General features: G+C 44.8%; 1 protein-coding gene across 2 annotated transcripts in view; it reads right to left on the minus strand.

Annotated features, from left to right (window-relative positions):
* The window catches only part of RNF31 (ring finger protein 31), a 1258066-nt gene that overhangs the window by 605439 nt on the left and 627534 nt on the right, over positions 1–25093 (minus strand). For both annotated transcript variants that reach the window (XM_044058825.1, XM_044058826.1), the window contains exons 12-13: positions 22989–23195; positions 9496–9669 (exon numbers count right to left, since the gene is read on the minus strand). In XM_044058825.1, the coding sequence (XP_043914760.1) occupies positions 9496–9669; positions 22989–23195 (381 nt within the window). The remainder of the gene's footprint in view (positions 1–9495; positions 9670–22988; positions 23196–25093) is intronic.

Genomic DNA, 25093 nt, shown 5'->3' on the forward strand with positions numbered 1-25093 from the left:
GAGCAATAAGAATTGTCCTTGGTTTTTCCTCCCTTATTTTGAGCAGTACCCTGGCAATGAGAGGTAGTAGTGGAAAAGCATAGATCGACAGACTGACTCAGGGGAAGGACACGGCATCCACTTTCCAAGCCATGTTGTGATGCTCCCAGATGCAGAACTTGCTGAGCTGATGGTTAGTGTAGGAGGCAAAGAGGTTGACCTTTGGAGTGCTCCATTTCTGAGTTATTAGGGTGAAGGTTCTTTTGTCTAGCTGCCACCCATGTGAGTCCGGAAGATTTCTGCTTAAGTGATCTGCCATAGAGTTTAGAGAACCTGGCAGGAATTGTGTTAACAGGTGTAGTTTCATGGCAGAGGCTGTGTGAAAAAGGGTCATGGCCAGTCTGTATAGAGGGTAGAAGTGAATCCCTCCCTGCCTGTTGATATACCACATCACAGTGGTGTTGTCTGTTTTGATCAGGAGAGCCCCTGGAGAGAGAAGGGGCCTGAAAGCTGTCAATGCATGCTGGACAGCTAACATCTCTTTTTGGTTGATGTGCAGATGGATTTGCTGTGGGCTCCATTGGCCCTGTAGGCACCTGCCATCCAGGTGTGGACATAGTCTGATGCATCTGTGGTGAGGGTCTGGGTGGCAGGGGGTGGTGAGAAAGGCACTCCCTTGTTGTGGGAGCATGCTGCTACCCACCAAAGAAAATCTTTCCTGAGGCAAGGTATCATGGATATAAGAGTTTCCAGGTCTTGAGAGTGCTGACACCAAAGGCTTTTTAGGTACCATTGAAGTTTCCCCATATGCAGTCTGGCATATGGAATGAGTAGAATGCAAGATGCCATGAACCCCAGAACTGGGGTCTGATGGCTAGTTGCGAGAAGTAGGCTGTCAGGTAAGTTTGCTTTTCTGGTGTAAGGAATGCCATCTTGAATGATGTGTCCAGGCTTGCTCCCAGGAATATAATCCTTTGGGTGGGTACTAGTTTGGATTTCTTTTCGTTGATAGTGTACCCTAGGGAGGTCCGTAGGGACTTTACAAAGGCCGGGAGTTTGAGCAGCTTTTCCTGACTGTCTGCCTGAATTAGACAGTCGTCTAAATATGGGTAAATTTGGATATTCCTTTGTCTGCAAAAGGCAATGGCTGGAGCCAGACATTTTGTGAAAACTCTGGAAGCAATAGATAAGCCAAAGGGAAAAGCAGAGAACTGAAAGTGCAGAGATCCTGCCCTGAAACGTAGGTATTTCCTTCATGATTCCCTGATAGGAATGTGGAGGTAGGCCTCTTTTAGGTCTAGAGTGGCTAGCCAAGCATCCTTGGAGAGCATGGGTAGCAGTTGGTGGAGGGTGAGCATTTTGAATTTTGGTATCACCAGGAAGGTGCTTAGAATGGATAGATTGAGGATAGGGCGCCAGGTGCCCTCTTTTCTGGGTCCCAGAAAAAGTCTGGAGTAGAAACCTTGGCCTTTCTGTTCTGCAGGAACTTGCTCTATTGCCCACACAGAGGGCAGGGAAAGGACTTGCTTTTGCTCCACTGCCTACAGGTTTGGAGGTAGATCTGGGAACCCTTCTGGTGTTGGAAGAATGTGGAAAGAAAATTTGTATCCTTGGGACACTATGTTGAGGACCCAGGTGGTCACTGGTAATGGTGGCCCAGGTGCTTGCGTGAAAGGAGAGTTTTCCTCCTAGGGGTAAGTGAAGGTGGGCAGAGGGAGGGGGTGGTGGAGGAGAGTCATTGTGAGTTCTTACCATGAGGGGGTGGCTTACAACTCCCTGTTTTTGAAGTGGAGGAATTCCACTGTTTTGATCGCTGCATTCCCTGTGGCTGCTGTCGGGGGGGGGGAGGCTGCTTCCATGGGGTCTGGGCTGAACTGTCCTTGCAGGAGCAGGAAAGGACCAGTGCTTGGAGGGGCAATGCCTACTGAACCTGGGTGGATAGACCTGTAAGAAATACTTAACTGTCTGCATATATTTAGCTTTTTCTTCCATCTTTTTTAAGACCTCCTCTGCCTTAGTGCCAAATAAGTTGTCTTTGTGCAAGGGTGCATCCAACAATTTAGATTTAATATGGTCTGGCAAGGGCTGTTCCTTAAGCCATGCATGCCTTCTAAGGACAGAACCGGTAACTGCTGCCCTGCAAGAAGCTTCTAGGGTGTCAAAACCACAGTGTAAGCTGTGCTTAGTTACTTGACTTGCAGAATGCATTAACTCTTGTAACTCTTTAGAGTCTGTGCAAGCAGGAAAGGAAGACACTTTTTGTTTGAGGAGTTCCATGGTATGTTGCTGAAATTTTAGCATACGGAACTGGCAATTTAGTGCTCTGATAGCAAGAGTAGCAGAGGTGTATACTTTTTACCCCATCTGTCTAGTGCTCGAGAATCCCTATCTGAGGGGGTGGGATACTTAGCAGAGGTTGCTTTAATACCTTTAGGCCCTTGAGAACTTACCTCAGGGTCAGCAGTAGGATTTTTGAAAAGAAATTTGTGTGAGTCAGGGACTCTGCAATACCTGTCAGGTTTTCTGGGTGCAGGAGGTAGGGTGTCAAGAGTCTAACTGGATTCCAGGAAAACATCATCCACAACATTCAGGACTGGGGGGAATGGCCAGGTGTCTGTGCTGTGGAAGATCTGACATTCCCATTGGAAATGCTCCCCTAAGGTATGAAGGGTTTCACCAAAGAAAAAGTTCTCGGGTGGAAAGGCTGTGGGAATGGAATCCTTTGCATCAGAATCCTCATAAGCAGAAAGGGGTTGCATGTCTTCATATTCAGATGCATCAGAGTCATCAAACTCTTGCTCATACAAAACTACTGGGGACAAATCTTTTTTTCTTTTGGAAGGGGTAGCTTGGCTTCCCCTGATAAGCATGATAAGGTCTTCTGCAATTTTAAGCATTTGAGACTGAGGTAAGGAAACAGGTGCCTGAGAGGGGGTAGTCAGTTTCTTGGGTGTGGTTCGTACCCTGGGCCTTAGAAACTCAGTCGTTTTCGAAAGAACAGTAGACGCAAAAAAAGTCGTCGATTTGTGTCAAGAATCGGTAGTGCAAAGTACTTCTTCGGAAGCCGGTGCCTGCTCAGCTGCTCCAGACCCATCCAAAGGAGAGATAATTGCAGGATTCTTAGTTGAAGAAGAGTCTTGTAGCATACCGGATTCCGAAAGGGTCTTGGTAGTGGCCTGCGAATCCACAGAAGTGGGCATCAGGGGCTGTGAAAGTGCCTCTCTTATGACCGGAGAACTGACGATTACCTAATGGAAGCGTCGTCGATAGGTATGAACCTGTGCGGTCTGTCTCTGTCTTTATCCTTACATTTTTCAGATCTAATGTTGGATGGCTTACCAAAGCCATATCGGAATTCAAGGACTGTAAATGAAAATATCTAGCTGCAATAAGGGCCCGACGACCTATAGTTCTGGCGTTGAACAAAGCACAAAAGCGACAGCGGGGGTGTCATGGTCTGGGCCTAAGCAAGTGATGCAGTAAGAATGAAAATTTTGGTGTGGTATTTACTTTCCACAGGCGAGACAATTGTTAACTTTTTCTGACATCAGTTAGTGCAAGAAAAAAGGATCCCTAATGGGGTACTTAGCTTTAGAAGACTTCAGCTTCAATTCGGAAGACAAAAAGTACAGTTTTGTACCTACCATAAATGTAGATGTCCGATAGGTATGCATCTGCAGTCATAACATGTGGGTTGTCCTGCCTCAGGCAGCCCTCGGTCGGCCCGATTCCAAAGTCTGGGTCTGGCCTCGGCTGATGTCGCACTTCACCCGACGTCATAGCTCCTGGGGTATAAAGGCATCAGCCGACGCCATTTTCCACAGTGTTTCGGTGCCCTCCAGGAAGGCTAAATTTGGATAAAAGTTGAAAATTCCAAATATATATATATATATATATATATATATATATATATATATATATATATATATATTTATATATATATATATATACATACAAACAAATACACCATAATAGATTCCCCCAGCCAGCTGAAGAGGGGTAAGCACCCTAGGAATACCACAGAGGGGAAGGAGGGTGGGTAATCCTGACTGCAGATGCATACCTATCGGACATCTACATTTATGGTAGGTACAAAACTGTACTATGTCCTTCAAGGATGCATCTGCAGTCATAACATGTAGGTAGAATACCATAGCCAAACTGGGGGAGGAGGCACTAATGTAAAGATGGTGTAGTTAAGATCCCTTGTAAAACTGCAGTTGCAAAGCCTGCTCGGGATCTGGAGTATAAAGGAAGATTGTAATGCTTGGCAAATGTATGCACGGAGCTCCAAGTAGCAGCTTCTAGAATGTCTTTGGTAGTCACTCCTCATAAGAAAGCTGTAGTGGTGGCTGTAGCCCTTGTGGAGTGAGGCCTGATATTTTCAGGAGTTGACTTTCCATGATAAGAGTAGCAGAATCGAATGCAATTTCCTATCCATTTTGAAATTGTCTGTTTGGAAATTGCTTTTCCTTGCACTCCTGTTGCATATGCTACCAGAAGCTGGTCAGTTTTTCTGTTGGTCTTAGTTCTGTCCAGGTAGTAGCGCAGTTGTCTATGTACATCCAAGGTGTGTAGTAGCTTTTCCCCCCTGTTCTGAGGGTTAGGAAAGAACGTAGGTAGATGAATAGCTTGGTTCAAGGATACCCTGGATACCACCTTTGGCATAAAAGTAGGATTGGTTCTTAGAGACACCCTGTCCTGGTGAAAGATAAGGAAAGGCTGTACTGCCATTAATGCCTGTAACTCGGATACCCTTCTTGCTGAAGTGATTGCTAGAAGGAAGGCAGTCTTCCAAGATAAGAACTGTAAGTCTGCTGATGCTGCTGGTTCAAAAGGGGGCAGTGTTAATTTTTCCAGCACAAAATTGAGATCCCATGCCGGCAGAGGTGGTTTCCTTGGAGGTTTTACATTTTTGATCCCTCTTAAAAATTGTCTGAGAAGAGGTTGAGAGAAGATAAGAGGATCCATGTTGTACTCTGCTGAAATTGCTGAAGCATGAATCTTAATGGAAGAATAGGACAGGCCATTGTGGAACAGCTCTGCTAAGTATTCTAGAATGTGTGCTAGGTTTTCAAGCGTGGCATCTGTTCCCTTTGATGCACTCCAAATGAGGAATCTCTTCCATTTGGCTGAGTATGTTTTCCTTGTGGAGGGTCTGCGAGCCTCCAGGATAATGTCCTTGACCCTCTGAGATAAAGCAGGTTGGTTTTGTTTTATGCAATTTTCCAGGCAGTTAGCTGCAGCGTTTTCAAGTTTGGATGTAGGGTCTTGTAGTTGTTCTGTGTTAGAAGTAAAGGCCATAGAGGTAGAGGCCATGGGTCCGTCCAAGACATGCTACTCAGTAGCGGGTACCAATGCTGCCTTGGCCAGTCTGGAGCTATCAGAATTACCTTTGGCTGTTCCTCCCTGATCTTCAGTAGAACTTTGTACATCAATGGGAGAGGTGGAAAGGCATAAAGTGTCACTGCCTTCCAGCTGAAAGAAAGGGAATCCACTCTCCAGGCTTGTGGGTGGTATTCTCTTGAGCAGAATTTCTTCAGTTGGTGGTTGAGTGGGGAGGCGAACAGGTCTATCTCTGGCATTCCCCATTTCTTTGTTATGGTTTTGAAGATAACTGGATGTAGCATCCATTCATGAGCATCCGTGGTAGTTCTGCTTAATTTGTCTGCTAGTGAATTCTCTTTTCCTGGTACGAATCTGGCCTGTAGTTGAATGTTGAGATTCAGGCCGAGGTTCCACAGTTCCATTGCCATCTGGCATAGAGGGTAGGAATGTGTGCCTCCCTGTTTGTTGATGTACCACATGACTGTGGTATTGTCCGTCCTTATCAGCAGGTGTCCTTGCTTGAGGAATGATTTGAATGCCTGCATTGCTTGTTTCACTGCGAGCATCTCCTTTAGATTTATGTGTAGTTTCAGCTGGTCTTGGGACCATAGGCCTTGGATACACTTGTCTTCCATGTGTGCTCCCCAGCCTAGGTCTGAGGCATCCGTGGTGATGGTCTGCCTTGGTTGTGGTTTGTGGAAAGGCAACCCTTTGTTGGTCTGGCAGGCCTGAGCCCACCACAGGAATTCTTTTTTCAGGCATGGAATGATTGGTATCATGGTCTCTAGACTGTGTTTGTGTTGAGACCATACATTTCTTAGGTACCATTGTAATTTTCTCATATGCAGTCTGGCATGTGGGATCAAGATTATGCAAGATGCCATGTAACCCAGGGCCTGCAGGACTTTCCTTGCAGTAAGCTGAGTTTGCCTTGTCAATGCCGTGAAGTAGACTGGAAGTTGGTTTTGCTTTTCTTCTGTGAGAAAAGCCATCTGAGATATTGTGTCCAGTTCTGCACCCAAAAATGTTATCCTTTGGGATGGCACTAGTTTTGACTTCTGTATGTTGACTGTGTATCCCAATGCTTGCAGCAGTTGTATGACATAGGACAAATCCTTTATTATTTTTGTCTTGTTGTCCGCTTGTATTAGGCACTCGTCCAGGTATGGATAGATTTGAATTCCCTGAAGCCTGCAATGCGCAATTACTGATGCCAGGCATTTCGTGAATACTCTGGGCGCAGTAGATAAGCCAAAGGGCAATGCTGAGAATTGATAATGCTCTGATCCTGCAAGAAATCTGAGGTGTCTTCTGCAATCTGGTCGTATAGGGACGTGCAGGTATGCCTCCTTGAGATCTAGAGTCACCAGCCAAGACTCCTTGCCCAACATGGAAAGAAGTTGCTGTAGAGTCAGCATCTTGAATTTTGGTACAATGAGATATGTGTTCAGTCTTGGACAAATCGAGAATAGGCCTCCATTGAGTTTCTTTTCTTGGTACAAGGAATAGTCTGGAGTAAAATCCTTGGCCTTGTTTCTTTAATGGTACCTTTTCTATTGCTCTCATCCGTAGCAATTTGATGACTTGCTTTAGAGCCTTTGACTTCTGGCTTGGCGGAAGGTTTGGCATTCCTTTCTTTTTTGGTAAAGTGTGGAAGTGAAACCTGTAACCTTTGTCTATTGTTTGCAAAGTCCATTTGTCTCCTGTAATGCAATGCCAGTTTTTTGAGAATAAAGCTAATTTTCCGCCCAAGGGTGCTTCCAATTGTTCCCTGGTAGGCGGAATCAGAGCCAAGTCATTGTGTCTGTCCAGTGGAAGTGGTTGCAGCTGTAGAGGAACTCCTCTGGTTGCCAGGTTGCCACTGGCGGCCCCTGTAGGCACCCCTTGATTGACCTCTGCCTCTTGGGCGTCTATTTCTGCCTCTTTGTGCTGTGGAGGTGTTCGGAAAGGACCAATTCTTTGAAGGCCAATTTCTACTGAACCTCGGAGGTTGGACCTGCAAGAAATCCTTGACTGTTTGCACAGATTTTGCTTTTTCCTCCACTTTCTTTAGAACCTCCTGTGCAGGGGAGCCAAATAAACTTTGTTTTTCCATAGGAGCATCAAGTAGCTTAGACTTAACATGGTCTGGCAAGGATTGCTCTTTTAGCCAGGCATGCCTTCGAATCACTGCTCCAGTCATAGCTGATCTAAATGAAGCCTCCAGTGCATCATAGCCACATTTTAAAAAATGATTACTGACCTGCTGAGAATTGTGTACCAACTCCTGAAGGGACTTACGGTCTAAAGGTTCAGGAGAAGAAAGCTTTTTATTCAGCTGATCTAACAAATATTCCTGGTACTGTATCATGTGAAATTGACAGTTTAAAGCCCTGGCAGAAAGAGTAGCAGATGTATAAACCTTCTTACCCCATCTCTCTAATGCTCTTGATTCTCTTTCAGAGGGGAGGGTTTTTTTGGCAGAAGCAGCTGCAACACCCTTACGGCCCTGAGAAATGGTTTCTGGGTCTGCAGCGTGGGCCTTGTACAAGTGAAAATGAGAATCCGGGACCCTGTAATATCTATCAGGTTTGGCAGGGGCCGGGGGAAGAGAATCAGGGGCTGAACAGGCATCATTGTATGCAACATCAACAACTGATAGTACAGGTGGTATGGCTAAAGGCCTATGCTGTGGTAAATGTAAAAAAGTCCTTAGCCTTTTTCTTGAATCAGAGAAATCCTGACCCTGCCATTGGAAATGTTCCCTCATAGAATGAAGAGTTTCCCCAAATGAAAATTCCTCTGGGGGAGAGGCGGAGGGAATGGAGTCTTCTGCATCCGAATCCTCGTAAGGTGAGTAAGGACCTTCCTGATGGTCAGGTAAATCTGATCCATCCGAGGAGTAGTCAGAGGAAACAGGTTCAGGGGGTTCAGTCCTAGGCCTTTTTTCAGGAGGAGGTTGTGAGGCCCTGTCTGGGTGAGGTTGGGATCCCCTGATTAAAGAAATGAGGTCCTCAGCAAGGCTGAGAATCTGAGAATTTGAGGCAGGTCTGTGAGGGGCTTTTGCAGGCAAGGCCTTGGAAAGTTTAGCTGCTTTGGCCCGGGAGAAGGCCTTAATAGACATAGAAGCAGGGGGTCTAGCTGCCCCACGTGCAGGAGTAGAAATGTCCAACGGGATGGTGTCGGACAAATCTTGAGTGCCTGCTTCTTCGGTTTGAATTTCTGTAGCAGACTCAGCCGGGGCCTCTGAGGCCTCGGTTGTCGGAGGTATGCTAGCGGCCGAAGGGAGGACCGGAGACTCGGTTTCAGCCGAAACCGAGACACTCGCGGTAGGCCTAACCGTGGTTTCAGCCGAAACTGCGGGCCGCGAGTGTCAGTCCTTTTCCTTGCGCTTTTTAGCTAAATGTGTAGTCGGAGTCTCCGACGGCATTTTATATGCAAAGGCTGAACCAAAAAACTCTTCTGCAAACTCCGACCGACGTCTAAGTGTCCGTCGGTTGAAGGAGGCACAGGCTAAACAAGCTGATACGTCGTGGTCTGGGCCTAAGCAAGGAAGGCAGTAAGAGTGGAAATCCTTATGAGGTATTTGTTTCCCACAAGTTAAACAATTATTTATTTTGTCTGACATCGGCTGAGGCAAGAAAGAGTCCCCAACGGGGTACTTAGCTTTTTTAGAAGTCTTCGGTAGCTGAAATCTCTGGATCTGACCGACCGGCACTTGCGAACAGCTTCTGCTTCGGGCACCGTGCGGCAAGAAAGACTGAGGAAAATGGCATCGGCTGATGCCTTTATACCCCAGGAGCTATGACGTCGGGTGAAGTGCGACATCAGCCAAGGCCAGACCCAGACTTTGGAATCGGGCCGACCGAGGGCTGCCTGAGGCAGGACAACCCACATGTTATGACTGCAGATGCATCCTTGAAGGACATCCCAGGTAGCAGCTGACTGGCACTCGTATGAACTGCTTCTGCTTCTGGCTCTGCGGCAAGAAAGACTGATGTAATGGTGTCGGCTGCCTTACTTTATACTACTGACGACCTGACATCAGTCCTGAAGCGACAGCAACCGACGGAAAAATACTAAGCTTCTGGTATTCGGGCTGGCCGAGGGCTACTCTGGCAAGGATAAACCAAATGTGATGACTGAAACAGTGAAACACAAAGAACATCTACACCTTACAGTAATTTGGAACTCATTAAGTATATGTACCTGAATATCAAGTGTAGAAAAGTAACTCAGGAGCTCATCTTCATCAGTGATCTCTGGCAAACTGCATCCTGGACAGACCATGTCCTTGATGTGGCGCTCTTTCAGTACAATTGTAAAGTGCAGCTGGAAACATTCCTGGCATATCATACATTCACAAGATGTCAAGGACCGCATCTGTAAAATATCAGGGAGAGAAAAAAAAGCAGCATGCATGAATATGAATGTAAGGTTTCACTATTCCTACAGAATCTCACTGTATTATATCTCTCATGGTAGTCATTATTCTGTCTTCCTTTCATTCAGGGAACATGAGATGGAGACTTACAAACATAACTATCCATGCAGTGCTCATATCTGGGGTACACTTTTCAAGAAAGCACACCCATAAGCAAAATAGGCAAAGCTCATAACCATAGCACAGTGAGGTAAAGGAAGAGATCAGTACCCCAAATTAAAGTAATGGTCAAACTCCTCTGAAGCTGAGCAGTGAGTCTAAAAACTGTATGCAACATGCATTCTGTTAAAGCAGGGCTATAACATGAGTGCTCAATACTCTAGACATCCCACAACTTGTTGGCCTCCTCACCAGAACATTTTAAAAAACATTTGACAACTTATAAGCTGTCAATTAAGTGATCATAATGCTTACATAGAGGCAGCTTGTAAATTGCCTTTTTTAACAGAGTTTAATTACCTAAAAACGACAGTTTGACAGTTTATAATCTGCCCGAAAGAGATTGCAGCTGGGATCACTTAACTGACCGCTTATAATCCACCACTTTTTTTAATCATTTGATGCATCCTTCAAGCTGGTGCCCGATTGTCTCTTCCTTGCTACAGTAAAGTGTAAAAGAATAGCTTAGCTACACAAATGTGCCAAGATGTATTCTGTAGAGGGATAAACTTAGCTACACAGATATGATGAAATGTGCACACAGCTGAATGCATAAGTTACATACAGGCTAACAGCACTGAAACCAAAAGCACATACACAAAGGAGCAACCAAGAAATGTAATACCGCTCGGACAAGGCCGGCTAGATGGATAATGATGCACTGCAACTTGCTCAGGTGAGATAAAGTGACCAAATAAACTTTTCAAAGACAGGACTGGAATTACCTTTACTCAAAGGCTTGTCTGTCATTTAGTATTGGGAACAAAAACTTTGACTTGATAATGAGCTCTCTATTGTGCTAAGGGTACAGGATTTGAATCTTTCAACCTTCATTTGCTTGCTGTCTGACCTTGAACAAGTCACTAAGCCAGACAGATGCACTGGGGCCTACTACAGACAAAATGCCACTTGGTCAGCTAGTCTCAACCAACTATGTTTTGACGGGTTAACTGATCAATCCAGCCATATCAATGCCCTCAGGGGAACCCTGTAATGAGAAACCAACCCCCCCCTCAAAGATGATGACTTTATGTGAGGAATAGTGAAGCCATCTATAAACATATCACAGACCAAGCCCTAACAAAAACAGGACTACTGCTAGAAAGTACTGTACAAAAAGGAACTTTGGCTTTGCTGAAGCTAAAGAAGGGCTGACACCTAAAATATTCAATACTTTAGAGTAAAACTGTTCTGTATTCAAGCTACATTGTTATTTCTGTTTTGTGTTTCTGAAAACATCAACTGTAATAACTATAAAAGCACTGAAGGTGATAGACTGGCATACACAGCACTTACTTCTCTATCATAGAGGGTAAAGGACCAATGTTCACAAATTTTATTGCTTCATCACTACACCAAGGATAAAGCTTAATACCTGTACTGGTCTTTCCTGCCTCACATTCACCAAGGCCAAAGAACAATGATTGGCGTGTTAACTTCTCCCTCAACAAGGACAAAGTGCAACATAAATAGTACTTCTTACTCCTCATTAATGGCAAAGCACAACTAACTATAGTAACTGTTCTGAACTAAGTATTAATTCTCACTACACAGGAAAGTGTTGGTTAAAACAATGCACCTATTCATAACCAAGCATACATGCTTCCTCCTTTCCTCACTAACTGCAAAACCAATTATTACACAGCTCCATACTAAGAAAAGAAAGCAGTGTATCCTTCTCCCCCTACTACAGGGCAATAAGATAATTACAGCAGTCATTCCTGTCCATGGTACACTTTGCTCAGAGACTGGGGACTGAAATACAGTATACACAACCTTTACACTTTGTTCACTGGTAGCACAGGGCAGTATTCATAATGCATACACTGTCCTCAGTGGTACTGCAATTTGGCATCAAGTACACTACTAAGTCTTCTGCCTGGGTGTACATCCTAGTATTTGCAAATGCAACTCACCTCAAGGAAAGTTCAGTAAGTCTAGGTATTAGAAAATACTCAGTTGTCATGGCTGGCGCACAGTGTGATACCTACTGTATAAATTACTCACTTAAACTGTAGACAAAGGAAAGTTCTTATAGTGCTTACTTCTGTTCCCCCCCCCCCCCCCAAGATGACAGACTATAGCAAATTGATTATTTAATTCTTGCATTCTTCACTGAAGGAGGACAGCAATAGTGCAAGTTTCCAAGTTAACACCAAGGGAAATCAATACAGTTTGGCAATTACAACAAACACCCCTTCCTCCCACATAAAAAAAGACTACAGTATGGTACATATGCTTTTCTCTAAGAATTATGAAGTGGACAGTTCTGTACCATAGTTAACTGCATATATAACTATGAAAATAATTCTCACAAAGAGATGTCCATTTCTCTACTGTGATTCATAAGCAATAGGAGTGAAAGGAGAGCAGACCAACACTGAGGGTAAGAGAACCTTGCACTCCTGGAAAAATGATATTAAGCGACTCTTTGTTTTTAGATGAATTCAGTTTCATAGTTACACAATACAGTTAGCTATGATACAGAATTCTACTCTAGAACCAGTACGTACAATGCCTACTCCTCCACTTTTGTTGAAGGTACGATATGGTATTTACATGTCCTCTCCTCCCAACAAAGGAGAGAGGACAGCAACTACAATACGTATGGGAGTATCTTCATGATTCAAAGAAGGCAGCTTACTTCTTATTTAAAGAAGTACTCTTCCTTTATTGGACTCAACATCAAATACTGTGACTCCTTTCATACTTATAAATCCAAGCACATTACTCAGTTGGTAAGGCACTAACTATTTTAACCAAGAAAATTATAGGCCTTAAATCCCTCCGCTATCCCACTAGCTTTGGCCTAGATCTCATTTTGTTGATCTGTGAAAGACCCGACCCTATTTGGCCTCCTATTTCTTCACAAAACAAGTGACTCTACACATGCTTACAAGGGGCCTAAATCTACACAAACAAACTAATCTTCCTAGAGGTACAGGTTTCTACCCAATATATTCCCAGCCTATGAAATTGGTTGCCAATCCAGGTCAAACAAAGTACTACTTTGCCCAGCTAGTCTTGATGATTGAATGGGTAAAAGTACAGTTGTGTACACTTACCATAAATGTAGATGTTCGAGTATATTCACTGTTGCAGTCATCACCTGTGGGTTATACCTGCTGTGGTAGCCCTCGGTCAGCCCGCATACCAGAGTCAATGTTTTAACGCCATTACATCAGTTTTTCTTGCCCTAACCAGTTAGAGGCCCATGGTAAAGTGGTCCTGGTGGCTAAAAGCCCCCTTTGGAAACTTATGTCTCCCTAAAAAAAAAAGAAGATACAAGGGGGAAGGAGGGTGGGAAACCAGGACTGCAACAGTGAATACAGTCAAACATCTACATTTATGGCAAGTGTACGCAACTGTACTATGTTCTTTGTGTTTCACTGCTGCAATCATCACCTGTGGGAGGATTCCCAAAGCTGAAGAGAGGGGTGGTAGGCTTAGTAAGAGACCTAGGAATTGGTCAGTATGCCCTGTAGAACTGCAGAGACAAACCCTGCCCTAGCCTTAGAAAACAGAGGTAGGTGGTAATGTTTGGTAAAGGTATGGACAGAAGTCCAGGTGGCAGCTTCCAGGATGTCCCTGGTGGGAACTCCTCTGAGGGATGCTGTGGAAGTGGAGGCTGCCCTAGTGGAATGGGTTTGAATAGACTTAGGGGGTTTCCCATGCAGTCTGTAGCAGAAATGGATACAGTGTGATATCCATTCGGAAATGGTTTGTTTGGAAATGGACTTCCCCTCTGTCCCTGGGGCAAAGCTGACAAGTACTTGATATGTTTTTCTGAAGGGTTTAGTGCAGCCCAGATAGTATCTGAGCTGTCTGTGCACGTCTAGTGAGTGCAGAATTCTTTCCCCCTTGTTTTGAGGGTTAGGAAAGAAGGTGGGTAGATGTATGGCCTGACTGAGAGTTACATTAGATACCACCTTGGGCATAAAGGAGGGATTAGTCCTCAGGGAGACCCTGTCTGCATGGAACATGATGAAGGGCTCAATGGCCATCAGTGCTTGAAGTTTGGAAACTCTCCTGGCTGAGGTGATAGCTAGGAGAAAAACAGTCTTCCAGGAGAGGAATCTTAGTTCTGCTGAAGCAGCAAGTTCAAAGGGTGGTAAGATTAGTTTTTCCAAAACATAATTCAGGTCCCAGGCTGGAGTGGGTGGCCTTCTGCGAGGTCTGAAATTAGAAGACACTCTGAGAAATTGTTTAATCAAAGGATAGGAGAACATGGGCTGTTCTGTATCAAAATGAGCTGAAATGGCTGAGGCATGAATTTTAATAGAGGAGAAGGAGAGGGCACTATTAATAAGTACCTCTGCTGTGTAGTCCAGGATAAGAGGGATGGAAGGTTGTGAGGTACTGCCCCCTCTGGACTGGCTCCAGGAACAAAATCTTTTCCATTTTCCTGAATAAGATTTTCTTGTTCTGGGCCTTCTGGCCTTTGTGATAATGTCTAGGACATGTTTGCTTAACAGGAGCCACTTTTTTGCTTTTAGGGTATTAGCCATGCTGACAGCTTGAGAGTCTGCAAATCTGGATGCAGCATTTCCCCCCACCTGAGTTAAGAGGTCTAAGATCAGGGGAAGTTGCCTCGGAGGCTGTAAGGTTAGGCTGCACAGTAGGGGGTACCAATGTTGTCTGGGCCAATCTGGAGCAATGAAAATGGCCTTTGGTCTCTCCTCCCTTATTTTGATCAGTACCTTTGGAATAAGAGGCAGACGAGTGAATGCGTACACAAAGAGGGTGTTCCAGGGGAAGGTCAGTGCATCCACACTAGGTGGTGATACTCCCTGTTACAGAATTCTTTCAGCTGATGGTTGAGATGTGAATCTTGTAAAAAGATTCTTCTGTGGAGCTGCCATTCGTAGGGGCCCAGTAAGTTTCTGCTTAAGTGGTCTGCCAGGGTGTTGTTGATCCCTGGTAAGTATTGGGCTATCAGGTGTAGTCTCATGGAAGAGGTTCATGGCCAGCCTGCACAGAGGGTAAGATTGGATCCCTCCCTGTTTGTTGCTGTACCACATTACTGTGGTGTTGTCTATTTTGATAAGGAGAACACCGGGCTTCATATGGGGTTTGAAGGAAGTCAGAGCCTTTTGTACTGCCATCATTTCCTTCTAGTTGATGTGTAAGGTAAGATTCTGGGCATCCCAAAGACCTTGGGTGCACCTGCCTTCTAGGTGAGCGCCCCAAGCTATGTCTGAAACATCGGTGGTAATGGTCTGCCCAGTTGGGTGCAGGGGGAAGGGAAGACCTTTGTTCTGGGCACAGGCCCCTGCCCACCAGAAAAACTTGGCCCTTATGCAGGGAATCAGAGGGAGAGAGGTCTCTAGAGGCAAACAGTGCTGACACCAAAGGTTCTTTAGGTACCAATGAAGTTTTCTCATGTGAAGCCTGGCCAGAGGAATTAGAAGGATGCAAGATGCCATGCACCCCAAGGCTTGCAGGAACTTCCTGGTAGTGAGGTGACTTCTGGAAGCCAGCTGGGTGAAACAGAACTCTGCTTTTCTGGAGATAGGAAGGCCATTTGGGATGCTGTGTCCAGCAGTGCTCCCACGAAAATGATCTTCCTGGAGGGTATTTGCTTTGATTTCTTCTCGTTGATGGTGTAACCTAAGGAGGTTAGGAGGGTTTTGACAAAGAGGAGGTCCTTGAGGAGCTTCTTTCTGCAGTCTGCCTGAATGAGGCAGTCGTCCAGATAAGGGTAAATTTGTATATTTTTCTGTCTGCAGAAGGCTATGGTCAGGGCTAAGCATTTAGTGAATACCCTGGGAGTAGTAGACATGCCAAAAGGTAGCGCAGAGAACTGAAAGTGTTGTGAGCCTGCTCTGAAGTGAAGGAATTTCCTGCAGGATTCCCTTATGGGGATGTGGAGGTAGGCATCTTTTACATAGTACAGTTGTACACACGTACCATAAATGTAGATGTTCGAGTGTATTCACTGCTGCAGTCATCACCTGTGGGTTATCCCTGCTGTGGTAACCCTCAGTCGGCCCGAATACCAGAGTCAATGTTTTTGTGTGCCGGCTGCCGTCGCCCGTAGTCTGACATTGTGTCATCAGTGCTATAAAGCAAGGCAGCCAACATCATTACATCAGTTTTTCTTGACCTAACCCATAAGAAGCACAATGAAAAGGACAGAAGTGGTCCTGGTGGCTAAAAACCACCTTGGGAAGCTTATGTCCCCCCTAGGACAAAATGTTAAATGGGGGATGGAGGGAGGGAAACCAAGACTGCAACAGTGAATACACTCGAACATCTACATTTATGGTAAGTGTACACAACTGTACTATGTTCTTCATGTTTCACTGTTGCAGTCATCACCTGTGGGAGGATTCCCAAAGATGAGGAAAGGGGTGGAAGGATAGGTAGAAACCTAGGTATTGGTTAGGAGGCCCTGCAGAATTGCAGAGGCAAACCCTGCTCTAGACTTAGGAAAGAGAGGTAGGTGGTAATATTCTGTAAAGGTATGGACAGAGGTCCAGGTGGCAGCTTCCAAGACGTCCCTGGTGGGTAGTCCTCTGAGGAAGGCAGTAGAAGTGGAGGTTGCCCTAGTGGAGTGGGTATGGATAGACTTAGGGATGGGTTTCCCATGTAGTCTGTAGCAAAAATGGATACAGTGAGAAATCCACTTGGAAATAGTTTATTTGGAGATGGGCTTCCCCTCTGCTCCTAGGGCAAAGTTTACAAGTAGTTGGTCTGTTTTTCTGAATGGCTTAGTATGGTCCAGACAGTATCTGAGTTGTCTGTGCACGTCTACTGAGTGTAGAATTCTTTCCCCCTTGTTTTGAAGGTTGGGAAAGAAGGTGGGAAGGTGTATGGCCTGGTTAAGGGTCACATCAGATACCACCTTGGGCATAAAGGAGGGGTTAGTCCTCTGGGAGACTCTGTCTGCATGGAAAATGATGAAGGGCTCAACAGCCATGAGAGCTTGAAGTTCCGAGACCCTTCTAGCTAAGGTGATAGCTAACTAGGAAGGCAGTCTTCCATGAGAGGTATTTCAATTTTGTAGAAGCGGCAGGTTCGAAAGAAGGTAAGGTTAGTTTTTCTAACACATAATTCAGGTCCCAGGGTGGCGTGGGAGGTCTTCCGAGAGGCCTGATATTAGAAGCCCCTCTGAGGAATTGCGTAATCAAAGGATGAGAGAAGAGGGGTGGGTCTGAGTCATAATGGCCAGAAATGGCCGAGGCATGAATTTTAATAGAGGAGAAAGAGAGGCCACTATTGAGCAACTCTGTTAAGGAATCCAGGATGAAAGGGAAAGAAGGTTGGGAGGTACTGGCCCCTTTGGATTGTTTCCAGGGGCAGAATCTTTTCCATTTTCCTGCTTATGATGTTCTTGTGCTGGGCCTTCTGGCCTCTGTGATGATGTCTAGGACCTGTTTGATTAACAGGGACTCCTTGTTAGTTTTCAGTGTATAAGCCATGCTGAAAGACTGAGTGTCTGTAGGTCTGGGTGTATTACCCCCCCCAGGTCAAGAGGTCTGACATCAGGGGAAGCAGCTCTGGGGGCTGTAAGATCAGGCTGCGTAACAGGGGGTACCAATGCTGGGCCAATCTGGAGCAATGAGGATGGCCTTTGGTCTCTCCTCTCTTATTGTGATCAGAATCTTGGGAATAAGGGGCAGAGAAGGATACGCGTACACAAAGAGGGAGTTCCAGGGGAAGGTCAAGGCATCCACCTTCCACGCTAGGAGGTGATACTCCCTGGTACAGAACTTTTGCAGCTGGTGATTGAGGTGCGAGGCAAAGAGATCCACCTCTGGAGTCCCGCACCCCTGAGTGATTTGCAGAAAGATTTCTCTGTGGAGCTGCCATTCATGGAGGTCCAGTATGTTTCTGCTTAGGTGGTCTGCCAGGGTGTTGTTGCCCCGGTAGGTATTGGGCAATTAGGTGTAGCCCCATGGAGGTGGCTGTAAGCCAGAGATTCATGGCTAACCTGCACAGGGGTTAAGATTGGGTGCCCCCCACTTGTTGATGTACCACTTCACTGTGTTGTTGTCTGTTTTTATAAGGAGGACCCCTGGCCTGAGATGTGGTTGGAAGGAAGTCAGAGCCTTTTGTACTGCCATAATTTCTTTCTGATTGATGTGCAAGTGAAGTTGCTGGGCATTCCAAAGGCCTTGGGTACACCTGCCTGCTAAGCCCCAAGCAATGTCTGAGGTGTCAGTGGTGATGGTCTGGCCGGAAGGGCGGAGGATGAAGGGAAGGCCCTTGTTGATGGCACAGGCCTCTGCCCACCAGAGAAATTCTGCCCTTATACATGGGATCAGAGGGAGTGTGGTCTCTAGGGACTGAGAGTGCTGACACCAAAGGTTCTTTAAGTATCACTGAAGTTTTCTCATGTGAAGCCTGGCAAGAGGGAAAAGAAGGATGCAATATGCCATGTATCCCAGGGCTTGCAGGAACTTCCTCACAGTGAGGTGACTTCTGGAAGCCAGCTGGGTGAAGTAGAGAGGCAGGAAGCTCTGCTTTTCTGGGGATAGGAAGGCCATTTGGGATGCACAGCTCCCTGGAAAATAATTTTCCTGGTGGGGCTTTGTTTTGATTTTTTTCTCATTGATGGTGAGCCCTAGGGAAGTTAGGAGAGATTTGACAAAGAGAAGGTCCTGGAGCAACTTTTCTTTGCACTCTGCCTGAATGAGGCAGTCATCCAGGTAAGGGTAAATCTGAATATTTCTCTGTCTGCAGAATGCTATAGCCAGGGCCAAGCATTTGGTGAATAGTCTGGGAGCAGCAGATAAGCCAAAGGGCAGTGCAGAGAACTGAAAGTGTTGATAACCTGCTCTGAAGTGCAGGGATTTTCTGCACGATTCCTTGATGGGGATGTGGAGGTAGGCATCTTTTAGGGCTAGTATCACAAGCCAGGCATTTTTTGTTAGCATAGGGAGGAGCTGTTGCAAAGTTAGCATTTTGAATCAGGGGATCACTAAGGAGGTGTTCTTTCTGGATAGATCCCAGATGGGGATGCCAAGTGCCCTCTTTTCTGGGAACAAAGAATAGTCTGGACTAAAAACCTTTGTCTGTTTGACTTGGAAGGACAGGTTCTACTACCCCCTGGGATATTAGGCTTTGGACCTGTTTCAATGCCTCTGCCCACTGGTTTGGGGGGGAGGTCTGGGTACCCACTTAGAACAGGGAGTTCGCTGAAAGAAAATCTGTATCCCTGAGAAATGATTTTTAAGACCCATTTGTCTTGGTTATAGAAACCCAACTGTCTTTGAAGATGGTGAGCCTTCATCCTAGTTTTTGATGAGTGAAGGGAGGGCAGAGGGGAGAGAGAGAGTCATTGTGAGTGCTTGCCATAAAAGCTTGGCTTAGAACTCCCTGATTTAGAGATGGAAGTGGTCCATTGTTTGCTTCTTTGCTAGCCCTGGGATAGGGGCCTGGTTGGCCTGTCCCTGCGGGGCTTACCTTGGCCCTGTCTGCTAGGTGCAGGGAAGGCCCAGTGCTTAGAGGGGAAAGTTCCTGCTGAATCAGGGAGGCTGAACTTGAAAGAAATATTTTACTGTTTGCATAGATTTTGCTTTGTCTTCCATCTTTTTAAGCACTTCTTCTGCTTTTTCCCCAAACAGGCGCTTCTTATCTAGGGGTGTATCAATAAGCTAGGTGCAGGAAAGGACCAGTGTTTTGTGGGGAAAATTCCTGCTAAACCTAGGAGGTTTTACCCGAAGGAAATCTTTTACTGTTTGCATAGATTTTGCTTTGCCTTCCTTCTTTTTAACCAACTCTTCTGCTTTTTCTCCAAACAAGCGGTCCTCATCCAAGGGTGCATCCCGTAATTTAGATTTAACATGATCAGGGAGAGGTTGTTCCTTCAACCATGCATGTCTCCTAATGATAGATCCTGACGCTGATGCCCTGCTTGAGGCTTCTAGGGTGTCATATCCACAGTGTAATGAGTGTTTGTCCACTTGACAAGTACAGTGCAGTAAATCTGCTAACTCTTTCGAATTGGCAGTCAAGAAAGGTAGAAATATTTTGTTTTAACAGCTCCAAAATGTGCTATTGATATTTTAACATGTGGAACTGACAGTTGAGAGCTCTGAGCCATGGTTGCAGAGGTATATACTTTTTACCCCATCTGTCCAGAGCTCAGGAGTCCTTGTCAGAAGGAGTAGGATTCTTTGTAGAACTAGCCTTAGCTCCTTTTGGTCCCTGAGTAATGACCTCCAGGTCTGCAGCAGGATTTCTGTACAGGTATTTGTGGGAGTCTGGTACTCTGTAATACCTGTCAGATTTTCTGGGAGCTGGTGGGAGGGCGTCAGGAGTTAAATTGGATTCCTGGAAGACATCATCAACCACCTCTAAGATAGGAGGGATGGCCAAGGGTCTGTGCTGGGGCAGGTCTAGAAACTCTCTTAGTCTTTTCTTAGACGGAGGGAAGTCCTGGGATTCCCAGTGAAAATGTTCCCTGAGGGTGTGAAGGATTTCCCTAAAGGAAAGATCTTCTGGTGGGGAGGCAGAAGGAATGAATTCCTCTGCATCTGAATCCTCATAAGCAGTCAGAGGTTGTTCCTCTTCAAAATCTGAATAATCAGACTAATCAGAATCCTGTTCTGTTAGTATTTCAGGAGAAAGATCTCTTTTACTTTTAGAAGTTGTGGCCTGACTACTCCTGATAAGGGTGATAAGACCCTCTGCCATTTTAAGCATTTGAGTTTGGGGAGAAGGAGCAGGAGTAACATGGTGGCTAGAGGTAGTTTTTCTGGGAATGGCCTTGCCTCTAGGCCTAAGAATATCCATCGGTCTGAGAGGAACAGTAGTCAGAAGAGTAGACGTTTTTTGTTTGGAAAATGTAGTGCGAAAGGCCTCCTCGGAAGCCGGTGCCTGCACGACGCAGGCTATGGACCCAAATGAGGCAGAAACAACCAAAGGCTCAGAAGACAAAGATTTCTGCGGCATACCGGACTTCGAAAGGGTCTCAGTAGAGGCCGACAAAGTTATCGAATCGGGCATCAGGGGTTGAAAGCACCTCACTGAATTCCAGAGAACTGACTACCTGCTTAGCAGTAGAGTCGTCAGAAGGCTTGGCCTTGTGTGGCCTGTCTCTATCTTTATCCTTGCATTTCTTCGGAAAGTCTATGGATGGTTCGCTGACAGATGCCATTTCAGAATGCAAAGATGGAAGATGAAAATACCTGGCTACAGTAAGAGCTCAACAATGAATGGTTCTCACATTAAAGTGGGCACAGAACCGGCAAGTGGAGATATCGTGATCTGGGCCTAAACAAGTGATGCAGTATGAGTGGAAGTCTCGGTGTGGTACTTGCTTTCCACATGCGAGACAACTGTTAACTTTTTCGGACATTGGTTAGAGCAAGAAAAAAAGGATCACCAATGGGGTAACTTAGCTTTAGACGTTTTCAGCTGTAAATCAAACCTCTGGTAGCGACCGACCGGCGCACTTGTGAACTGCTTATGCTGCGGGCTCCTCGGCAAGAAAGACTGATGTAATGGTGTCGGCTGCTCTCCTTTATAGCACTGATAACTTGATGCCAGACAGCAAGCGACAGCAGCCGATGCAGAAAAACACTGACTCTGGTATTCAGGCTGGCCAAGGGCTACCACAACAGGGATAACCCACAGGTGATGACTGCAACAGTGAAACATGAAGAACATCACAAATTTACACCAAGGTTATCAAGTAAGGTCTTGCTTTAATTAGGAGGTGGGCATTATTAAATGTTTGCAAAGAGTGACAAGAACTTTCAAGAGTGCCTACTTAAATGGGTTAGGCTTCTCTTGATTTCTATGATAACTTACATAGTATTGTTCCTATCTTACTTCCTTCCCTGCCTCTGCCTCATGGAAAATGACTGCAGTACTTTACTTAACACACACATGAAGTGCTCCCTCCTGTTTGTAAACAATATTATTATTTCAAAACAAGTACTGTAGTTAATTGTTCTTTGCCCTTAGTGAGGAATAAGCACTACTCATATTGTACTTTGTCTTAGTTGAGGGATAAGTTTCCTCACATGATGAAAGAGAAATACAATACGGTACTTAGAAAAGCACATTTTATGTTCCTCATTGAAGCTCACTAAAGGAAAACTCCAATATGGCACTCAGAATATTTATTTATCCTTAAAGCAAAACACAGTATTCATAACAATTAGTCTCTCTTCCTTGCTGAGGAGGACTGCAATATGGCACCCACAACACCTTTTCCTCCATGCATTCTGAAGAGGGGATGAAGTTTGGCACACAAAGTGCTTTTCCATCCCCTCACAGGGGGGGGAACTTCAGCTTGATACCTAAATAAAATACTACTTTATGCATCACGTGGATGATGGGGGTCTGCAGTTTGGTGCTTAAATCTTCTTCTTCTTCTCCGTACAACACTAAAAGGGATATAGCAGTTTGGTGATTATGTTTTGAGGGGATTAACACTGGAATTTGGAATTTATGGCTGTACTCCACAATGTATTACTAAAGGGGAAAAGGCAGTATGACCCTTACCACCCCACCCCACCCCCACAAAGAGCAGACTGCAGCAACCTTTATTACTTGCTCCCGCCTTTTAAGGGGAGTGTTATAGGTATTTTGCCCCTCACGGACTGACTGCAAAAAACAGAATCTTTTTACAAAACAAGTTCATGATCACAGTAATGATAAGTCATTGACAGTCTCAAAACTGTCATACTACTATGACAAACAGGAATGAGTGTGTTCTGCAAACTGATGCAATATGGACAAGGAAGCTCTTTGACTATAAGAAAGGCAATACACGTAGCCAAGCACAGTACTGACCCAGAAACAGGAGCTTAAACAGAAAAGCATGGCTGCATTCCAGGCAAAGGATATCCATCAGACAACTACAGCAGCTATAAACTATACATCAGTCCAAAAGTAAATGTTAATTTACAAATGTATCATGATTGTCAAACAGAAAGTGCAATTACAAAATTGACCAGATCCCCAGGCTGAGCAGATGTGCAGAATTCATGAGTACAATGTATCTTGCACATAAGACAGGAGCTCATACAAACCCACAGTTTTTAAAAAACTGACAGAAAGGACACAGACATTTACATATGATTTATCTGATTCCATGCACAAAGACTGATACAGGCAGCAGTGTAGCTGCAGAACTTACCCGATTTCGAGGGTAGGATGCCATGCAGACAGAGCACTCATGTGACAACATCCGTTTGATAATTTGCCTGTCATGTGACTGTCGGACAGCTTCAATCACATCGTGGAGGCTATAGCTTTGGTCATCCTCCTGTAGAAAAGTCAGCACTAGTTCTGCCCGGCCCCAGCTTGGCAGTCCAAAAGTACCAAGGATCCGTCTCAGAAGACGCTGTAGAGAAATACAGTAGACAAGACAAAAAGGTTTAACAACTTTTTTCATATAACCCAAAATGCTGCTTAATGGACAGACAACAATGGCCTTCCAAACTCTCCAATATTCTCCCCTTCCTTTTTTCACTGCCACATTTCACTTGACCTTCCTCTCGCTCCCTTATGCCCTCTCCTCCAACTCGCCCGTTCTCACTTGCTATCATCCTCCCTCCAACTATGCTTCATTTCCTCCTTCTCTCCTACCCACCATCCCTTGCTTGCTCCCATCCTCCCTCTAGTGCTTCACTGCAATAAGACATACCCAATCAAGAGTCCCCGCCTTCTTCTTCAAAACACTACAGGATCAAGAAGTTTAAATGCCGGTTATGGGAATGCATTAAAGAAAGGGGCTATACACTAGAGGGAGAAAACATAAGGCAGATAAAGAGAAAGAGGAACTGTTTTCCAAGGAAAGGCTTCATTTTAGTCTAGCGGGGCTTAGCTTACCAAAAAAGCACTGTGGAAAGGTACATTTGAACTATGGTGCCTTTAAAATAAGGTGAACAGAGGCAGAAAGGGGAGCAGGACCAAACATGAAAATAAACTGTGAAGAAAAAGGAAATGAAAAAGAAAAGTGGTAATACAAAAACACTGCAACTAAAAGACAGGGACTGGAAGTTACTACCTTGGAATAAAATAAGCCTAAGGGTAAGGGAAAACAGAAAAGTTGCAACTGGTGCTTGTTTTGTTAATTACTTATTGGCATTTGTTTACCAGGATAGCCTAGCTTTCCAGCAGAAAAGCTCCAGTTACAAACTTAAAAAATGTAATCTAAAAACAATAAATTACAAAGTTTTAGAATATTATAAAAGACATTTTAAAAAACGTATTTAAATCAATTACATTATAAGAAACTACCATTATTTAACAACTTAATATTTTTTTTGCAGACATACATTTTTCCATTCATAATTGTTATCAGACCACGTAACAGAAGAGCTATACTGTATGAAGATGGAAGAAAGACGATGAAAGATTTTGTGGAAAAAGAATGAAAGAGAATAATAAAAACAGCAACTGGATAAAAAGGAACATCAGCAATCCAAAATAAAGTTAAGAATTATGGGGTTGAAGTCATGCAAAACACGTGCAGGGCACCAACATATTTTGTTTGTAATGCCAATTGCAATTACACTGCCAGATGGAGGAAAAGAAATTCTTTAGTCTTGATTTGAAAGTAGCACTGTTTGTGATAGTTCTTAAGTGCCATAGGAAATTACTCCAAACCATACAGAAAGTTGGGAAAAGGATGGCAACATGACTCACATGGCAAAGGTGCTGTCGGGAACACTACAGCAGCAGATAGATGTAATTTACTAATAGATTTTTAAAATCAGCAACAATGTAGCAGAACATACTACAGCAAATAAGAAAATCTGTAAAACTGAAGAAACCCTGTGAAAGTACTCTGATGATTTACTAGCCCTGCAGACAACAGAGAAAGCAACGAGAGAGATACCAGTACACCAATATTTCAAGGGTGAGGACATTGTGAATAAACTGGATGAAACAGAAGACAAGTCAAGACATGAAAACAAGAAGTCATGTACTCACCATAATGTTCGATGCATGTAGTCCATCTGGCCTCACATTCTTACCCGTGGGTTCGGAGCTGAACCTCGGCTCCAAATCGGCCATACTCTAGCTCAAAGTCTTTCAATTGGCTGGGCTAAGAAGGTATCCCATGCTGCACTGCTCCCTTTCCCCAGATCTTGTTTGCTGCGAGCTAATCATTCACTCCTCCACATACAACAACATATAGAGAAGGAAGAACATACTAACCAGAAAGGAATTTGAAACCATACCTAACCCCTAGGTCCTCCAGGATGGGGGAAGGAGGGGGGGTAAGTAAGAATG

The sequence above is a fragment of the Protopterus annectens genome, chromosome 16.part0, assembly GCF_019279795.1.
Source record: "Protopterus annectens isolate FY-2018-M chromosome 16.part0, PAN1.0, whole genome shotgun sequence".
NCBI classification, from domain to species: domain Eukaryota; kingdom Metazoa; phylum Chordata; order Ceratodontiformes; family Protopteridae; genus Protopterus; species Protopterus annectens.